Genomic DNA, 18,872 nt, shown 5'->3' with positions numbered 1-18,872 from the left:
TGAGATACCCACTAGGATGGCTATAACCAAAAAGACAGACAATAACAAGGATGTGGAGAAATTAGAGCCTTTACACATTGCTGGTAGGAATGTAAAATGGTGCCACGACTTTGGAAAAGAGTCAGGCAGTTTCTCAAATGGTTAACTGTAGAGTTAACATTTGCCCCAGTAATTCCACTCCTAGGTTCAATTCAATTCTCACCCAAGAGAATTGAAAAAAACAGCACAAAAACAAAATACGGAATATCCATACAATGCAACACTATTCAGCAATAAAAAAGAACTAAGTACTGAAACATGCTACAACATGCAGCCAGTCACAAAGACCAGTACTATATGATTCCATTTACGTGAAATGTCCAGAAAAGGCAAGTCTATAAAGACAGAATAGATTAGTGATTGCCTAGGGCTGGGGAAGAGGAAGAACGGGAGAGACTGCTAATGGGTACAAAGTTTCTTCTTTGGGTGATGAAAATGTTCTCAAATTGTGCTGATGGTTGCACAACTCTGTGAATATACTAAAAACCATTAAATTGTACACTTTAAATAGGTAAATTTTATGTTTTGTGACTTATATTTCCCATAAAGCTACTTTAAAAAGTTCTTCTATGGAGATGATACACGGATACAAATTAAGGCCAGATCAAAGAGATCTGAACCAGTGCTATTTTTTTGTCTTTTTTTAAAACCAATTTCACAAACGCCTGAAATCTTCAATTTTACCTTTGTGAGTTTTCTACACAATTATCATTACGAGACTGTGAAAATCAATCAGGGAAGCACCGGTAAAACGTTAGCTTTATCTTTCAAGGTTAGCAATAATTTCGCAACCACAGGAATCTCATCCTTTACCTCTGGACAATTTATGTTGAAGAGTGGGTCCCAATTATTCTTTTGGCTCACAGGTGAAAAAAGAATGTTATTACAGAGGCTGGCCTGGTTGCATAGTGGTTAAGCTCTGGCGCTCCGCTCTGGCGGCCAGGGTTCACAAGTCACATCCCTGGTGTGGACCTACACAGCTACTCACCAAGCCACCCTATGGCAGCGTGCCACACACAAAATAGAGCAAGATTGGCACAGATGGTGGCTCAGGGCCAATCTTCCTCATACACACACAAAAAGCTATTAGGGGTAACCTATTTTGATTTCACTAAGTGAGGAGCAGTAATTTGGGGACCCAACAGACTTCTAAAATTTCATCACAGAGAGACTCATAAAGAGCATATAGTCTTTGCTTTTGTCGAGTATTGACCTTTGGCTGATTACTCACTTATCTAACCACGCTTTTTATCAGCACATTAGAGTTCTGGAAAACGGGACTCAAAGCTCTTTGGTGCCAAGGAAGAGTGATTCCGTGGCAAAGGCCCCACAGTACGCTCTCCCTATTTTGAGGAACACAAGAGAACCAGGCAGGGACAGGACTGCGTGGTCTGAGGTCAGGGGATCCCTAAAGAAATTGTGTTCTGCAAGCAGCGGGGGAAAATCCACGCGGCGGCTTCGGCTGTTTCTCTCCTAAGTCACAGCAGCAACGCTCGACCGGCGTGTGATCTTCTTCAGACCTTGAGGCCCGCCCTCCCTCCCTGCGCACGTGGCCAGGTGCGGGCCAGAGACCACGCGCGACCAACTTTCTCCTGCCCGCTGTTTAAACGCCAGGTGTTGGACGCGAACTCTCGGCCTGCCGTTGCAAGATGCCGTGAGGCGCACCCCAGGATTACCAACCCGCGGGGTAGAAACAAAACCACAATGCAGTGAAGTGAGAATCTGCCCCCAACCTCCCAACACGCACTTTCCTTTTCCTCCTTCTCTCCGCCCCCACCTTCGCCTACTCTCAGCCCAGGCTCCGCACGCCGGCTCAAGAGCCCAGCCGGGTCCGATTAGCCGAAGAGACCCGGGAAAAGCGAGTCCATCCGGGTGCTTTGTCCGCGAGGGCATAAGGGCGTGGCTTTATGACGCCCGTGGGGGGAGGGGCAAGGAGCCAACTCAGGAGATTGGGACCTCCGGACGCAGGGGGGCGGAGGGAGTATGGGTGCCTCTTTCCACGCCCCATGGAAAGTCCATACTGGACAAGAGGGGAGTCTCTTTTCTGAGACTCCCATTTGAGGGGGAAATACCCAGTAAAAAGTTTAACTTGAAAGGCTCATCCTTTTAAAATCTCGGTCACACCCTCTCCTCCTGCTCGTCTCTCTTCTCACCTTGATAACCCTGAAAACCTCCCTGGCTCCAGTCTCTTCTCCCCCCCTGATTTCTGTGCAGATGGTAGAGGCCGACGGGGTGCGCAGCCGCGGAGAGTTTGGGGCGGTGCCGGCGAGGGGCGGGTGACGCAGCGGCCGTCGCTGCCATTTTAAGTTGTTTGTTCTCGCCTCTCTTCTCAAACGCGACTCTGCCCCGGACCCGGGAGGCGCCCGAGGCCGCCGCCGCTTCCGCAGCTACCGGTGGGGGCGAACGAGGCTGTGCCACCGCGGACGCTCACCCTCCGCTTCGGCTTTTCCCCCCTGCGGGTCTCCTCGACCTTCTTTCCGGAGAACCGGAACCCGACCGTGGGGGGAAGAAAGACTCAAGAGCAGATGCTTGAACTGAAATAACTTTATTTTGGGGGGTTTACTTCGCTGACAGACCCCGTAGCGCAGGGCTCCCCTCCCCTTCCTCCCCTCCCCCCGCCGCCGCCAGCACCGATCCTCCCCCTCCTCTTTCTCCTCGTTTTTCCTCTTCTTCTCTCTCTCTCGTCGCCTCCGCTGTCTCCGCGTCTTTCCCTCCGCCGCCGCCCGGGGCGCCGAGCCAGACTATGGGTCCCAGGTGGGGGCTGAGTGGCGGCAGCAGCGCGGGCGGTCCGGTCACAGTGCGCACTGCAGCGGGGATGGAGGGGCGCAGTTGGCTGGTGGTTTTCTCTTGACATGGCTCCTGCCCGTGCTGCGAGCAGCGCCCCCGCCGCCGCCTCCTCTTCCGCCGCCGCCACCGCTCCGCCCGCAGGCTGCGGCTAGAGGGCCTGAACCCCGCCCGAGAGTCGGTCCGTGAGTCCCGGTCTCCGCGGGGCCAGGGAGGGGATTTCCCCGTCAGCCATCCCCGCCCCAGCTGCCTCAGTTCCACCCCTTTGACCCCTCGGGAACGAAACTAACGACCCCACCCTAAACCATCCAAACTCGGGAAACATGGTCTGTTCAACCTGAGCGAGAGCGAATCCGGGAACTTAATTTTTTTTGGACGGGTGGGGTGGGCGTACTTTAAAAAGTAATTGCTATTAACACGACTATTTTCTTTTTTCCCCCCCACTGATCCTTCCCATTTACCCTCTCCCGCCTCCTCTACCCGGGCGGGAATTGTTTCTACGATGAAATGAGTGAAAACCTGAGTGATCCTGTGTCTCCCGTGGTGCGAGTGAGTCGCTGCCGCTGAAGGCGAAGGGTGGGGGTGGGACGTGGGGGGTGGAAGGCAGGTGGTCCCCGGGCACTGCCTGGGACCTGGGAGAAAAACCCGCCACCTTTGCCTCAGCAATGCTCGTAAGAAGATAAGGCGCACTCCCCACGATCTTGAACGGGGGCAGATTCATAGGGAAGGCTCCCTTGGGGAATGTAGGACTCATTGCAGGGCTGGGGGTGTTGGGGTCCCGGGCATTAATCAGGTCTAACCACAGAGCCGGAAGAATTAGTATATCGTGTTGTACACCCCCTTTCCCCCTGCCATCATGATTCTCCTTGGCAGCAGCGTTAGCAGCCGCCTGAGGGTGAAAATGTGGGTAATGGGGAAGTTGGTAATGACTCCGCTGTTTTTTCTCATGGCTCCTTTGGGCAACAGCTGTCCGCCCCCGGTATACACTGTAGTTGATTGCAGGGAAACCCTGTACCTCTCCCCTTCCTTCTCTACCGATTTTGCACTTTTCTCTTTGCTCACCACCAAGTGTAATCAATAACAAGCACTGACAATACATAGCAATAGTGAAATCTGAAATAACTAAGTATTAATTAGGTACTACAGCCATGGATCTGGCTGGGTAAAATCCAATTGGGTATTTCAGTTTCATTCACCTACCCTGTTCTGGGGTTTTTTTTGGTGGTTTCTTTTTTTTTTCCTTTCCTTTTTGCTATTTGGAAAGCGAGGATCACACTTCCGCCTCCCCGTTCCTTTTCATAATCTCTTCTCTAAAAAGAGGGAAAAAAAAAATCCGAATGGATTCTAAGGATTGGACTGGTGTCAGCTGTGTTTTATTGCACACCTAAATCCTGATAATAGGCTCTTCACCCCTCCGCCTTTATTTTGGCAGTTAAGCCAAATGTGTTTTCCAAAAAGTTAGTTCAAGTATTTTCTCCTCTTTCTTTCCTTCCTCCCCGTCCTTTTTCCCATCCATCCCAAACGTTATTGTCCAGACATGACTGGACAGCAGCTTTTGTTTCTTGACCCTGTAATATGACAGTCTGCTAATATTGCCAGAAGGTGCAGCTTTTGGGTTACAGTCGTGATTTTAGCTATTCAATCATATTAGCAGGAAAAAAATGACTTGTTTCTGTTGTACTTGAGTCTTAAGAAAAAGTGCCCATAGTTTAGTGACAATTTCCAAAGGCTTTAGTACCACCTGTATTTCAAAATGGGGGACCCAAACTCCCGGAAGAAACAAGCTCTGAACAGACTACGTGCTCAGCTTAGAAAGAAAAAAGAATCTCTAGCTGACCAGTTTGACTTCAAGATGTATATTGCCTTTGTATTCAAGGAGAAGGTAATTTAAAGTTCTTAATGTGAATTAGCACAAGTGATTTTTGTAAGTGTCTATTATTTGTTACTCTTAAATAACTGAGTATTAAAGAGTGGTTGACATAAATATACATTGTATGCTTTAACTTTCATCCTTATGGGTAATAACTGAATGGAAGGCTTGAGTAATCATTGGTTTGGAAATATTTATTGTAAAGCTTAGTAGGGTCCACAATCGGTTAACATGGGGTGGGCAACATTGTGAAACTTTCATTATGTTTTACAATAAGTTTCATTTATATAGAGAGAACTTTATAACTGAATTGAAAGATTGTCAAAGTGTAAATAGAATGTCGGAAAGTGGTAAGTTAGAATCAAAATGTTTGTGTGCTCAAAGCAGTCTGTTTCTTCAACTCCATCCTGTAGGTATCTTTTCTCAAGGTACGTTTAATGAAACAGAACACACTTGAATTTTGCAGAGCAATAAATACTGTAATGGTTAATTTGTGTTTAGAAGTGCAAGTTAGTAAAATTCAAAATGCCCTGAAGAGGAAGTTTAGATTCTTTTTTTTTTTTTGATCTTAATGAGAATTAATTCCACAGTTAAAACGCAAATAATGACTGTGAATAGTGAAGGGAGAACAAGATAAAAATAGTATTTTTTTGCAACTTAAAATAATGGGCAGTGTCTTTGATAATCTCTATTTGATGTGAGATTAGGTTGTGAATGTAAGGAAATACTTTGATTTTTGCTCTTAAATCATGAGCTAATTTCAGCTTAGAAATAGAATCTTAGTATGGTATCTATTTAATATTTAGAAATTTCCCAAGATTTACCCCCACTCTTAACTCTTAGAGGTCATTAGTATTTAAGAATGCTTTTATTGCTGCTAGAGTATAAAGTGGTTTGTTTAGAAGTGATTGTCCCGAGATTGGGTAGCACTTGGATAGTACCAAGAATTTACTTCTCTATTTTCTCTTAATAAGTTGACTGAAGAATTGATGAGATAAGATTTTAGTTGAAGATAGTGTAATGTAGGTTCACTATAAACAAATGCAAGATATAAGTAGTGAGAATAGGTCTTTGTATTTAATCTCTTAGATGCCTCAACCATCTAGTTCTTTAACCCCTCTGAAAACCTGTTTTTATTCTGTGAATGGACAGTATCCAGGCAATTGGCCTGAGTAGTTCATGAATTTCATAACCTAAATTCATGAGTACTTCGTCTTAACTGAATTTGAAACTCAGTTTGGTAGACATTTTTCCTTCAAACATTGACAGTTGTAGTTGTATAACTCTTGGAAGGCGCAGTGGAAATTGACCCTTTTAAGGAGTGAAACAGTTAATTTGTCTGAACAGCTTTGTTTTTAAACTGCTGAGATTTTAATTTAGCTGTATGTAGAACCAGTTAAATGAAATTACATCAAGTAAATCACTTTTTTCCCCCCCAAACTTTAGGGGTGTCTAGTGTTTGTTTCTCACAGCATTTAAGAAATGTTATTGTCTAGGGGCCAACCTGGTAGCGCAGTGGTTAAGTGTGCACGTTCCGCTTCGGTGGCCGGAGGTTTGTCAGTTCGGATCCCGGGTGTGGACGTGGCACCACTTGGCAGGCCATGCTGTGGCAGGCGTCCCACATATAAAGTAGAGGAAGGTGGGCACGGATGTTAGCTCAGGGCCAGTCTTCCTCAGCCAAAGGAGGAGGATTGGCAGCAGATGTTAGCTCAGGGTTAATCCTCCTCCTCCTCAAAAAAAGAGAAATGTTATTGTCTAAACTAAGTGCTTGCTGTGGATGCCATAATGCTATAAAATCAAGCAGTTGAAAATCTGTGTTTTCAGTACAAAAATTACTTCCGTTAAGAATTTTGCTGCATGAGGGTAAAGATACATGACATTGTGACATGAGCTGGATGTTAAGACACTGTGCTGTGAGTTAATATGTGTTTTTTTATTTTAGAAGAAAAAATCAGCACTTTTTGAAGTGTCTGAGGTTATACCAGTCATGACAAATAATTATGAAGAAAATATCCTGAAAGGTGTGCGAGATTCCAGCTATTCCTTGGAAAGTTCCATAGAGCTTTTACAGAAGGATGTGGTACAGCTCCATGCTCCTCGATACCAGTCTATGAGAAGAGTAAGTTCTGTTTTTAAGTCTTGATTTGATAAGTTTTTGTGATTTAAGCTTCTGGTTTTTCCTCCCTGAGGATGAGTAGTTATGGTGATGAATCTCTTCAAAAGTTGACTTCACGGGGGGCCAGCCCGGTGGTGCAGTGGTTAAGTGTGCACGTTCCGTTTCGGCGCCTGGGGTTTCCTGGTTTGGATCCTGGGTCCGCACGTGGCACAGCTTGGCATGCCATGCTGTGGTAGGCGTCCCACATATAAAGTAGAGGAAGATGGGCACGGATGTTAGCTCAGGGCCAGGCTTCCTCAGCAAAAAGAGGAGGATTGGCAGCAGTTAGCTCAGGGCTAATCTTCCTCAAATAAATACATAAAAAGGGCTAATCGTCCTTAAAAAAAAATTTGACTTCAAATAAAATATATGGATAACTTTTCTTATGTGGTGTTATGCTGATAATGGTGTACATTATTGCTGTGAATAATGTTTTATATTACTGTGTATTGGGTTTTCCTTTTTGGGGGGAGAACTAACATCATACCCCTTAAAAATAAGAAACTTAAAGTAGGGGGTGTTATTGCTGCCAACCTTCTAAACTTCTGCAGCTCATTGTAAATTAATGTGGGCAAACTTGAACAAGAAGACCCCACAGTTAGTGGGTTGGGGGAAGGCTGGAGATAACCACGTACTGGTCTAGAAGAGGTTTCTTGGCTTTTGAAAATTAATATGCTGGACTGTGATAATAAGAGGAACAAGAATGGAGAAAAGTAGTTTTCTGTCAGCATACAGCAAAAATAGCATTTCAGCTGTAATAAGGTAGTGATTCATATTAGCAGTTCCAAGACACCTTTGCTTAAATAGGTTATGATTTTGAAAAGTAGAAATATAGGTGCAGGAACTTGAAAAACGGAGACAAAAAAATCAGAGCTTTAGTTGGAGTTTTCACTGTATGCTGATGAATTTAGGTCTTGATGTGAGGGACATTGGACTGAGTGACTATGGACTGCCCAAGATAAAAGTTCGACTTTGGTCATCAGCTATTCAGATTGTATACAGTCCTATTACTACTACCTTTGAAGATATAAAATGATATATAGTGAACCATTTGCACTTGCAAAATGTTTCTTTAGTCAAACCCTATAATTTGTGACATTGCTTGTTACGGCTTTGTTTCTTTGAAAGTAATTTTTTTTTTTTTGTCATTTTATAGGATGTGATTGGCTGTACTCAGGAGATGGATTTCATTCTTTGGCCTCGGAATGATATTGAAAAAATTGTCTGTCTCCTGTTTTCTAGGTGGAAGGAATCTGATGAGCCTTTTAGGCCTGTTCAGGTATTTTATTCTAAAATAAGTGTGGTGAGTGCTTAAATAAGTGAAAACTCCTTGAATAGGGTCTAACTTAAGAAATTCTCTGGAAATATGCTTCCTTTTTTTTTTTAAGTTTATTTTTTTATTGAGGTAACGTGGGTTTATAACATAAATTTCAGGTGTGCATCATTATATTTTGATTGTGTAGATTACATCATGTTCACCACCCAGACAATTACCATTGGTCACCATACACATATGCCCTGTTACTGCTTTCACATCCTCCCACAACTACCAGTCTAATCTCTGTACTGTGTGTTTTGTTGTGAATGTGCTTTCTAGTAAGTTTTATTTCGTGAGTACCCCTGTCCTTTTGAATATTTCTACTGCAAGAAGAGAAAGCCGTTGGATTATAGAAGATCTTGAGAAGGAGGCAGTTCTAACTACCCAGTATGTCTTTGAAATTATGGCCAGAGACAATCTTTCAAGGTAGACATTGGTTGATTTATAGAGGGGTCCATAGATGAACTTGAGAAGATCACTTGCCCTGCACCACACACACTCCTGAAATATAATCATGTCCCATGTAACAATGTTTCAGTAAACAACAGACCACGTACACGATGGTGGTTCCATACGGTTAGTACCAAATAAGCTAGGTGTGTGGTAGGTTTGTGTAAGTACACTCTGTGATGTTCTCACAATGACAAAAATCGCATAATGATTCATTTCTCAGAACGTATTCTTGTCCTTAAGCAACGCATGACTGTAGTATACCTAACCATCCTGGTTCTCAGAAGAGTCTGATCTAAGAAACCTGTTTCTAGAAGTTGATTTGTATATAAAACTGTACAGGAGAGAAATTTAGTGGTTCTTAATTAACCTTCCTTGACATCTTACTAACTTTTGACTGACTTGACATTTGATTTACTTGACAATTTCTAGTGTTTATTTAAGGGCATTTTTACCCAGGTGTTGATGATTCTAATTTTATTTATAATATGTTTATATGCATATATTTCCATAATTTTCTACAATGAGCATACTTTTACAATCAGAAAAACAAATAATGACATTTAAAGACGCATTTTAAGTGTATTAAACTAAATATTAGAAGGCTTATTTGAAGCTCATGCTTAGGATTATGAAAATTGTCATTGAAGAAATTTCCCATTTATCCATTACTATGCTTTTGTGTTGTGATAGACAAGTTGGTATACTCCTTTGTCTGCAGTAATGTTGTTACACATCTTATCATTCCTTTTTCTAAGATTCATTTGACAGTAACAAGTTATAAAGATAATGCATAAGCTAAATACAGGTAAAAGCATGATATCATATGTTGTGTCTTCTTTTAATGGATGATATCTGACTAACATGAATGTGCTGGAGAATAGAAGTTGAGTATAAAAGGCAGGAAGACAGGAATGGAAAAGGTATGTTTATAGTCATCAGAGCAGGTTTTATACTTCAGCTGTGGCTGCTCTCCAGAAACACTATTAAGGTTTGGTTTTTGTTTGTTTTTGGTGAGGAAGATTGGCCTTGAGCTGACATCTGTTGCCAGTCTTCCTCTTTTTCCTTGAGGAAGATTGTCCCTGAGCTAACAGCTATGCCAGTCTTCCTCTATTTTGTATGTGGGATGCTGCCGCAGCATGGCTTGATGAGTGGTGTGTAGGTCTGCGCCTGGGATCTGAGCCTGGGAACTTAACCACTATGCCACCAGGCTGGCCCCTCTTTTTGTTTTTTTAATTCAGGAGTTCCCATTGGAAAAATTTAGGTCCACTTATCACAGTATGTTTTTTAATTTCTGGCATCCTGTCTTTTCCTCTGAGACCTTATTTGGAATAATTGTGTTAAAACAGTCTTGTCTCAGATGTTACTTTTCTTTGAAATCATGGCTGTTTATTGAGTGTTGACTATGTTAGGCTGTCTCCTAAATACCTTATATACACTTAATCTCAGTTCTTAGAATAACTAGGTAGATGTGAACCTCCTTCTGCAAAGAAAGAAACTGAGGCAGTTAGAGATTAGGTAAATAACCAGCCCAAGGTTATGCAGTTAAGTGGCAGTCAAGATGTAAGTCTGAACTGAGTGTAAAGCTTATGTGCTCTTAACTCACTACCCTGTACTGGGGGAAGTTCCCTGTATTACAAAACCTTAAATTATGGACTGAATATAAGCAGTAGGAAATAGGTGTAATGTCTTGTAATTTTAAAATTCAACTGCAGAAATAAGTTAACGATGTACAACGAATTTACATCATACGATAGATGAATATTCTGAATGAGAAGGCTTAAATAAAAGTACTATTAAAATATGTTCCGTCTTTCCTTTTCATCCCTAATGCTACTGCTCTTCATCACACTATTAAAATATTTCATTACTTTTGGGCATTGCTGCTTTCATGCTGCTTATTAGAGTTTTCTGTTTGGTGTGGATCATTCCTTCCAAAAACTTCTGTTATTCAGTAGGGTAGACTAGGAATGCCATAGAACTATATGGAAGGCTTTTTTAAGTCTCACTCAAATCTCTTAACTGTGATACTCTCCTGGCTTCTCCCATCCACCCTGGTATTTGCCATACTGAAATACTTGAAGCTTTGTCACTTGAAACAGTATCTTGATTTTGACACATTTGTGTGTGTAGGTTTGGTTTTCAAGAATGGCATTTTCCAAATTACTTACTGTTACTACTCTCCCCAGGGAAAATTACGGTCATCTTTCAAGGCCTAATCCAAAATCATCTGGTAGTACTGCCCACATTGCTCACTCTAATTACTTATTCTTCCTTCCTCCCATAGCACATTGACAATAAGAACCCATCTTAGGGTTTTACAGATAACCGCATCTTATTCTAGGAAAGATTTAAAGCAAGTTAAGTTTTATATCTGCATGTGCTTGTCCTCTTAAGCACCGTGTGAGCCCTGTAAGGTTGAGATAATCTTAGTCGTATTTTTCAGTATCTAATAACATGCTTTTTATATGCTAAGAGTTCAGTAAGTATTGGAATTGTGCAGAGGTACAATTCAGTATCATGTTTTACATATAACAGTATGTAGGGATACCACGTCATATTTTATGTTATGACTTGATAAGAAAAACTTCCAGGTGGTAAGATCCTAGATAACAGGAACTGATGGTTTTCCTGTGTTAGGATTTCCTGCCATCTTTGACATAGTAAATAAAGATCGTCCGAACCAGATGGACTGACAATCATTTTACAGTTCAGTATTATCTAAATGTCAGATTAAGGTTTCTAGGTTTCTTGAATTCTGTGTTAGCCTGGTCCTTTCACCCAGCGTTTGGCCTCTTCACAGACATTTTGCGGGAGGATGGAGTTGATCTTCTTCATGTTAAAAGATTAAAAGACTATTTTAACTTAATTGATAACAGTCCTTCATAACTTTTTTTTAATCTGAAAAAATGCACATAAAAAACATTTTTAAAAATTTTGAGGGATTTGTATATCCTTAAAAGCCCATCTCTGTGAAAACTGGAGCTGTATTTGAGGTATGTGGGCTTTACATTTCATTTAATCCTCTTAACTGACCCAATGGGTTATACCCCATCTATTTTATAGTTGAGGAAGCTGCAATTTAGAGAAGCTGAAGAATTTGCTTGCATAGGTCACACAAGTAGTGAGATGTGTGGCTTGGATTGGAATAGATTTCTTTCTAAGAGCCATCCATAGTGTTTCTTTGTTATAATAGAAGGGAGGAGGGAGGGTGCTGTTGGGCTTAATTAAAGTACTAAGGTGGGAGTCTTGAGCTGAGTAGGTCTGAAAATCTTATTTTGTGAAATTTGGCTTAAAATCATGAGTATTAGGATCTAGTCACTTCGGTGCAGTTTTTCTTGAAGGTCAAATTATATAATGGAGTGCTATCCAATAGAACTTTTTGTGATGAAGGAAATGTTCTACATCTTAAGAGACTGTTCACAGTGGTGGCCACTAGCCACATGTGACTATTGAGCATTTGAAATGTGTTACTGAAGAGCTGAATTTTAAATTGCGTTTAATTAAATTTACCTAGCCACTCTGGGCTACTATATTGGACAGCACAGCTATATGCATATGGGTGCAGTAGATATTTCAGGAAGTGTAACTTGTTTGTAGTTACATGTAAATGTTTTTATTTCTTAATTAGGCCAAATTTGAGTTTCATCACGGTGACTATGAAAAACAGTTTCTGCATGTACTGAGCCGCAAGGACAAGACTGGAATTGTTGTCAACAATCCTAACCAGTCAGTGTTTCTCTTCATTGACAGACAGCACTTGCAGGTAAACTTTTTTTTTTTTTAGATCACTAAGGGCTCATTTAAAAAGCTTGTTGGTTAGTAAGCTTTTTCCATATAAGTTACTTAATTCTCTTTTGCCCCTTCAACCCTGCATTCTTTTTGAAGTTATTTAAAAAACAAGAAACAGGTATCCTGGGCCTCATCCTAGAGGAGTGGTTCCCACACTTTTCTGCATGTTAAAATAGAACTACCTGGGGAGCTTTTAAAAGTCACGGTTCCAGTGTACATTAGAGTTTGAGAAACACTGGAGCTTCTCTACCTAAAGTATGGTTGGCAGATCACCATCACCTGAGAACTTCTTAGATCTGTAGACGCTCAGGCCCTCCTCCAGTCCAACTCAGTCAGAACCTGAATTTGGAACAGAGTCCTCGGGTGCTTGGTAACACATTATAGTTTGAGAAGCACTGACCTTTGAAAAAATCTAAAGGGATGAGCCACATGTGTTTTAAATAAGCACTTCCACTTTAATTGGCAATCCAGGTATTCCACTTTAATTTTTAGTATATAAAATGCTATTTATTCTCATAAACCTAAATATGATATCATCACTTTGGATTTATAATCCTGTCATTAACCTTTAAAAATAGGATCATTTTCACTTATTTACTGTTCATTCAACACGTGAGTGCCTACTAAGTGCCAGGCATTGTACAACAGTGAACAAGATAGACAAAAATTCCTCTCCTCATGGATTTATATTTCATTGTGGGCGACCCAGCAGTAGATAGTAAAATATATAGTTAGATAATAATAAGTGCTAAGAGAAAAGGGGGGATATATAAACTGTTGGGTGTGAATTCTTAGTGTTACCAGAGGAGGCCTCATTGAGAAGATGGTTTAAGTAACGACTTAAAAGAAATATTACATTAATTGAATTATAGATCATATGTTTATTTAAGAGAGTCAGTGCAAGGTACTAAAAAGTACAAAGGTGAATCATACAGCTACTTTCAAGGAGCTGACTACTTGGGAAGATTAAATATTTACTTTCTATCTTATAGAAAGTTAAATTATGTATAGGTACAATTTAAAAGAACTATGAGAATTACAGAAGAAAGTTAATTTCACTGGAGGTATTTGATAAAACTAATTGAAAAACCATATAGCTTAGCTGGGGTTTTGGGGGTTGGTTTGTTTGTTTTTGGTTTCTTTACCTTAGCTCTCCTGTGGTGGACATTTTTAGGTTGACTTATTTTTCCTTTCTAAAAGAATTTCTTTTTAAAGATTGGCACCTGAGCTAACATCTGTTGCCAATCTTTTTTTTTTTCTTCTCCCCACAGCCCCCCAGTACATAGTTGTATATTCTAGTTGTAGATCCTTCTGGTTGTGCTATGAGGGACACCGCCCCAGCATGGCCTGATAAGCGGTGCCCTGTCTCTGCCCAGGATCTGAACCCATGAAACCCTGGGCTGCCGAAGCAGAGTGTACAAACTTAACCACTCGGCCACAGGGCCTGCCTCTACTTTTTCTTTTTAACTGCTTCTAACAGTGTACTTTTATTTGAGTTACTTGTTAGAAAAATACTGTATAGCAGGATACTGACTTATGGAATCCACAGCACAAAGAGGTTTTTAGTCATAGAAGTGTTAATAATGACTGGTATACCAGTGTAGAGATTTCATTTTCGTGTCAATATATACGAGATCATTGATTCTATATAGAAATGACTAGTGACTTGAGTTACTTTGCTAAATAAATAGTAAATCATATTGTGATATGTATCAAGGTCAGATGTTTTCTATGCCTAATGAGCAAACAGCTTGAATCCTTTTAATGAAAAGAAAATTAAAAGCTCGTAAGCTAAATTTGGTTTATAGGGTAGGGTGCCTCAGTTTGTCTGGAATGTCCTGGTTTTAGCACTGAAAGTCCCAAGTCTGAGGAAGCCCTCAGTCCTGGGCAAACTGGGATGGTTGGTCACCCTAGTTGTAGATGAATTTGGTCTTAAGTGCTCTTAGTCTCCTTCCACTCAAGTTCTGTTCTCCATAGGCTAGAGATGTGTTGCCGTATTTGTATTATATAGAAGAATCAGCCTCCATTATGAGTTCATGGGAGGATTGATATGACAGTGGCCAACACATACAGTATATTATGTACCAGACTCTACTAAGAACTTTACATGTATGAGCTCATTTAATCCTCACAATAATCCTCTGAGGTGTAGATCTTACTGCTCCCATTTTATAGCTAAGGAAATCAACAAATTGACTTGATCAAAAATCATCTAATAGAGATCTTGTGCCCTTTATTATAATATAAGGTAACGTGATAAAGGCTAGACCAAAGGATAATAGTGGATGGGCAAGTGGTATAGAGGCACATGTTGTAACATTTAAAATGGAAAAATAGTGCATATGTATAGGTTCATTGACATATATAGACTGCTTCAGACATCGGCAGTCTCTCTTTTCTTCTGCTTTTTTTAGATTGCTTATAATGAAAACAAGATGAACTTTGAAGGCAGGTCTGGGTTCAGATTCCATCTCCCATTTACTAGTAGTGGTTATTTGTGAAAGCCCCTAGTATGTTTGTGTGTTAGATGTTAAAATAGTAACTACTGGGGCCAGCCCAGTGGCCGAGTGGTTAAGTTCGTGCGCTCCGCTTGAGCAGCCCAGGGTTTCACCAGTTCGGATCCTGGGCGAGGACATGCTACCACTCATCAGGCCATGCTGAGGCAGGGTACCACATAGCACAACCAAAAGGACCAACAACTAGAACATAAAACTATGTACTGGGGGCTTTGGGGAGAGGGAAAAAAAAGAAAAAACCTAGTAACTACTTTTTAAAAATAATACTTAGAGTTTGATTTATCTGGTAATACTTTGGCTTTCTTCTAGTCTTTTACCCCAGGATATTCTTAAATTTTTTTTAATTCTAATTTTCTCCCTAGCTTCTAGTCTCATCACATCTGCTGTTTTTATATATACAAACAGGACTTCAAACTTCTTTTCAAATATGTCTCCATGAAATGCCTTTATCCCTAATTTCTTTTAGCAAGTGTTCTGTGGTTGACTTCTTTTTTCTATTCTGCATAAATTCTCTAAACATCTATTTAGTTTATAATTGTGTTTATTCTGCTTTTTGCATGGCAAGATTCTGTCTTAACTAGACTAAGGCCCCAATGGGCAGGGACCATTAATTTATTCGCTTACTCTGTATGCTTTGTTACTGTGTCCATTCGTGCTTAAAAATTGTGGGAGATTGACTTCATCTAACAATTGGTCAGTTATGTTAAAGTCTCATTAAGAATATTAAAATTTTTCCCCTTCCAGACTCCAAAAAACAAAGCTACAATCTTCAAGTTATGCAGCATCTGCCTCTACCTGCCACAGGAACAGCTTACCCACTGGGCAGTTGGCACCATAGAGGATCACCTCCATCCTTACATGCCAGAATAGAATACTGACCAGCAAAATGGAGAAGATCAGAGAGTGCAGCAGCAATTTTTTTCTTGTTTTCTTACTTTATTCTTTCAGAGTTTAAAGAAAATGGACTCATGCACAGAACACTATGCATTTTGAAACTTGTTCATCCTGGATTTTTTTTCTTTTTAATCATTTGTATCTCAGAACTTTAAAAAAATTAGATGTCTTCTGCACGGACTGTGTGAAAGAAGATGCTTTGCATATTTGCTGCACTGCATCAGCATCTTACTAAAATGTGAAATGAAAGGACTATTGTACACTGAAATGCTTAAATGTATCTGAAAGCACAAGGTGATACTCATTTTTGATGGTCTTTCCATTTGTGCTGGTTTTTGCCTCTCTGACATCTGTCATCAGTATTTAGAGGGTGAGAAGTGAATGTAACAGGTATAAATAACATTTTAAAGAACTTAATAGCTTTGCTGTAATCACCGTTGTTCCAGAGCACTATCAGATTCATTCTAATGACCACAAGTGGTTGTTAAAAAAGAAAGAAAATACAACCATGGGAAAGAAATCTTAAATGAAAAAAGCATCTCATTGTAGGCATCTTGCCTCATATTTTACTGGGCCATGTTTGTTTCCTGGTACTCATAAATATATGTATTTTATTTCCAGATCTCTTTCCCCAAGTTGCTGTTATAAAAGAGTATTCTGCTGAGTGTGGATATAGTTTTACACGTTAAAGCAGATCTGGAGTCTGAAGTAGCTAAAGCAGCTATCAAACTGAGAAGTACATTCATAGCTGCAGAAACCATGATAGGTAGAGGACTTTCCTTTTTGGTTTTTGTTTTGTTTTGGTTTTTGGTTTTAAAGAGATTTTTATTACAAAGAAAAAAAATTCCAGTGAATTCTGCAGAATTACTGGTGTCTACACCATCCTAAAGAAAAACTTAACAGGTTTTTTTTTGGAGTAGAAAAAGTTATTAAATTTGAGATCTTAAATTGAAAAAAAAAGAAAACCATTGAGTGTCAAAGTTCTAAAAGCAGAACTCATTTTGTGCAATGAACATAAGGAAAGACTACTGTATAGTTTTTTTTCTTCTTTTTCTTTTAAATGAAGAAAAGCTTGGCTTAAGGGTTGCATACTTTTATTGGGATAAATCTGAATGATCCTACTCCTTTGGAGTAAAACTTAGTGCTTACCGGTTTCCAATTGTATTTAGCTTCTGGTTGGAATTTGAAAAAATGATAACCTAAATAAAATAGGTGAAAGTTCCCTGACTATTCAGGTGAATACACAAAACTTGAAGTGGTAACTTTTTTTTCCAAGTCACTGCATAGGTGTTTCTGATGACCTGAGGGGGTTATTTTATATTCCATGGTTAAACAGTGAATTCAGAAGAAAAAAGTTGGCAGTTGGATTTGTAATTTCCACATGAATAGGAATCAAGGACATTTTGTTATTTTTTAATAGTTACCAGCCTGGCCTTATGCCTTGCTTCATGGAAAAGAAAGAAGATATTCTTAATTTCAAAATGCTTTCACATTCTCTGATCAGTTGAAAGTTAGACTTCATTTGAAATGACACTTGGGATGTTTACCATGGCCAGGTACTGTTCTAAGCCTTTGTCTTAATTTATCTAAGAACCCTGAGTGGAAACCAATGCAGGAGTGTAGTAACTTAGCCAAGCTCACATCCTGAGTAGGGGAGGATTTAAACCAGCCTCTCCGGCTCTAGAGAGTCCAAGCTCTTAGCTGTTTTACTGTTTTGAATTACACTGTTGTATTCAACCACTTGGGCATTTCAGCAGCCATTGGTTTGATTTTAGTTTTTATTTTAGAGTAATTTAAATTCAGAAAAGTTTTTAAAAATAGTAACAAAACTCTTGTATAACCTTTACCCTCATTTAGTCTTTAACATTTTGCCACATTTGTTTTTGTTGTCTTTCTGCGCATATTTATACATATTTCCTGAACTATTTGCGTTTGCTGCATACATCTTGATTCCTTACCCCTTAGTACTTCGGCATATGTCCCAAGTACAAGGATATTCTTATATAACCATAGTAAAGTTCTCAAACTCAGGAAATGTAACACTGATAACACTTTAATCTACCATCCATATTCCAGTTTTAATTTTCCTAATATCCTTGGTAGTGTTTTTTTAATCCTCCTACAGTAAGTACAGGATCATTGCATTTAGTTGTCATGGCTCTAGTCTTGTTTAATCTGGAATGGTTCCTCAGCCTTGATTAATGAGTTTCAGGCCAAATTTTTAAAATATAAAACGTCCTCATTTTGCATTTGAGCGCTGTTTCCTCCTGGTTAGATTTGGATTACATATTCTGGCCAGCACCCAGGGTGAGTGACTTTACGCCCTTCTCAAGTTTATCCAGAAGCATGCAGTCAGCTTGCTTTGTTGATATTTTGATTGGTCAAAGTGTCCTGTTTCTGCATTGTATGGTTATTATTTCTCCCCTTGCAACTAAGAAGCAATCTGTGGGAAACAATACGCAGATATCCTACTCTTTATCAGGAGCACCATTGTTGATTTTTGCCATAACCAGTCTTTGCTATGATGGTTGCAAAATGGGAATTTTCCATATCTACCCTTCCCTCCACATTTACTAGCACTCTATTGTAAGGGAGAGCCCTCCTGTCTTTGCCATTTAGTATCTACCTGAACAGTACAGACCCAACAAGTCCTTTTTTTCCCAGCGCTGCATAATTTGCATTCCTCTGTCATTTTCTTGAGCACTTCCTTACTTCCAAGCACCAGATACGTTCATCTTATAACTTCCCTATTCTAGCCCTGGAATCAGCTATTTCTCCAGGGATCCCAGGTTCCTTTTAGTGGGAAATATTAGAAATCAAGGTCTGGGTCCCCTGTGTGCTCACTGCTACTATGAAGCCTGTTTCTGTCCATGCAGCAGACAGATCTGCATGTATTCTAATACAAGCAAAGGATAATCAACCTTTAACTACTGACTGTGTGGCCAAATTTATTTAAAGTTCTTCCCTTCTTTTTGATCTTTAGTCACAGAATGTTCCCTAAAACTCCCTGATGCAGAAATCAAATATTAAGGCTGTGGTCAACAGAACTTTGAG

At 40.1% G+C, this 18,872-nt stretch overlaps 1 protein-coding gene across 2 annotated transcripts; it reads left to right on the top strand.

Annotated features, from left to right (window-relative positions):
- Window positions 1-1,999: 1,999 nt before the first annotated feature.
- On the top strand, window positions 2,000-17,067 carry C19H6orf62 (chromosome 19 C6orf62 homolog). Of its 2 annotated transcripts, none has more exons than XM_008507410.2 (5): window positions 2,000-4,705; window positions 6,636-6,812; window positions 8,005-8,127; window positions 12,248-12,382; window positions 15,669-17,067. In XM_008507410.2, exons 1-5 carry the CDS (start codon window positions 4,577-4,579, stop codon window positions 15,792-15,794), a joined length of 690 nt encoding a protein of 229 aa, XP_008505632.1. In that variant the 5' UTR covers window positions 2,000-4,576; the 3' UTR covers window positions 15,795-17,067. The 2 variants fall into 2 exon arrangements, with proteins under 2 accessions (XP_008505632.1, XP_070440272.1); XM_070584171.1 differs by having other exon boundaries at window positions 2,289-3,372.
- The last annotated feature ends 1,805 nt before the right edge of the window (window positions 17,068-18,872 follow it).

This window comes from Equus przewalskii, chromosome 19, assembly GCF_037783145.1.
Source record: "Equus przewalskii isolate Varuska chromosome 19, EquPr2, whole genome shotgun sequence".
NCBI lineage: Eukaryota > Metazoa > Chordata > Mammalia > Perissodactyla > Equidae > Equus > Equus przewalskii.
This window is presented reverse-complemented; position numbering and strand designations above follow the sequence as displayed.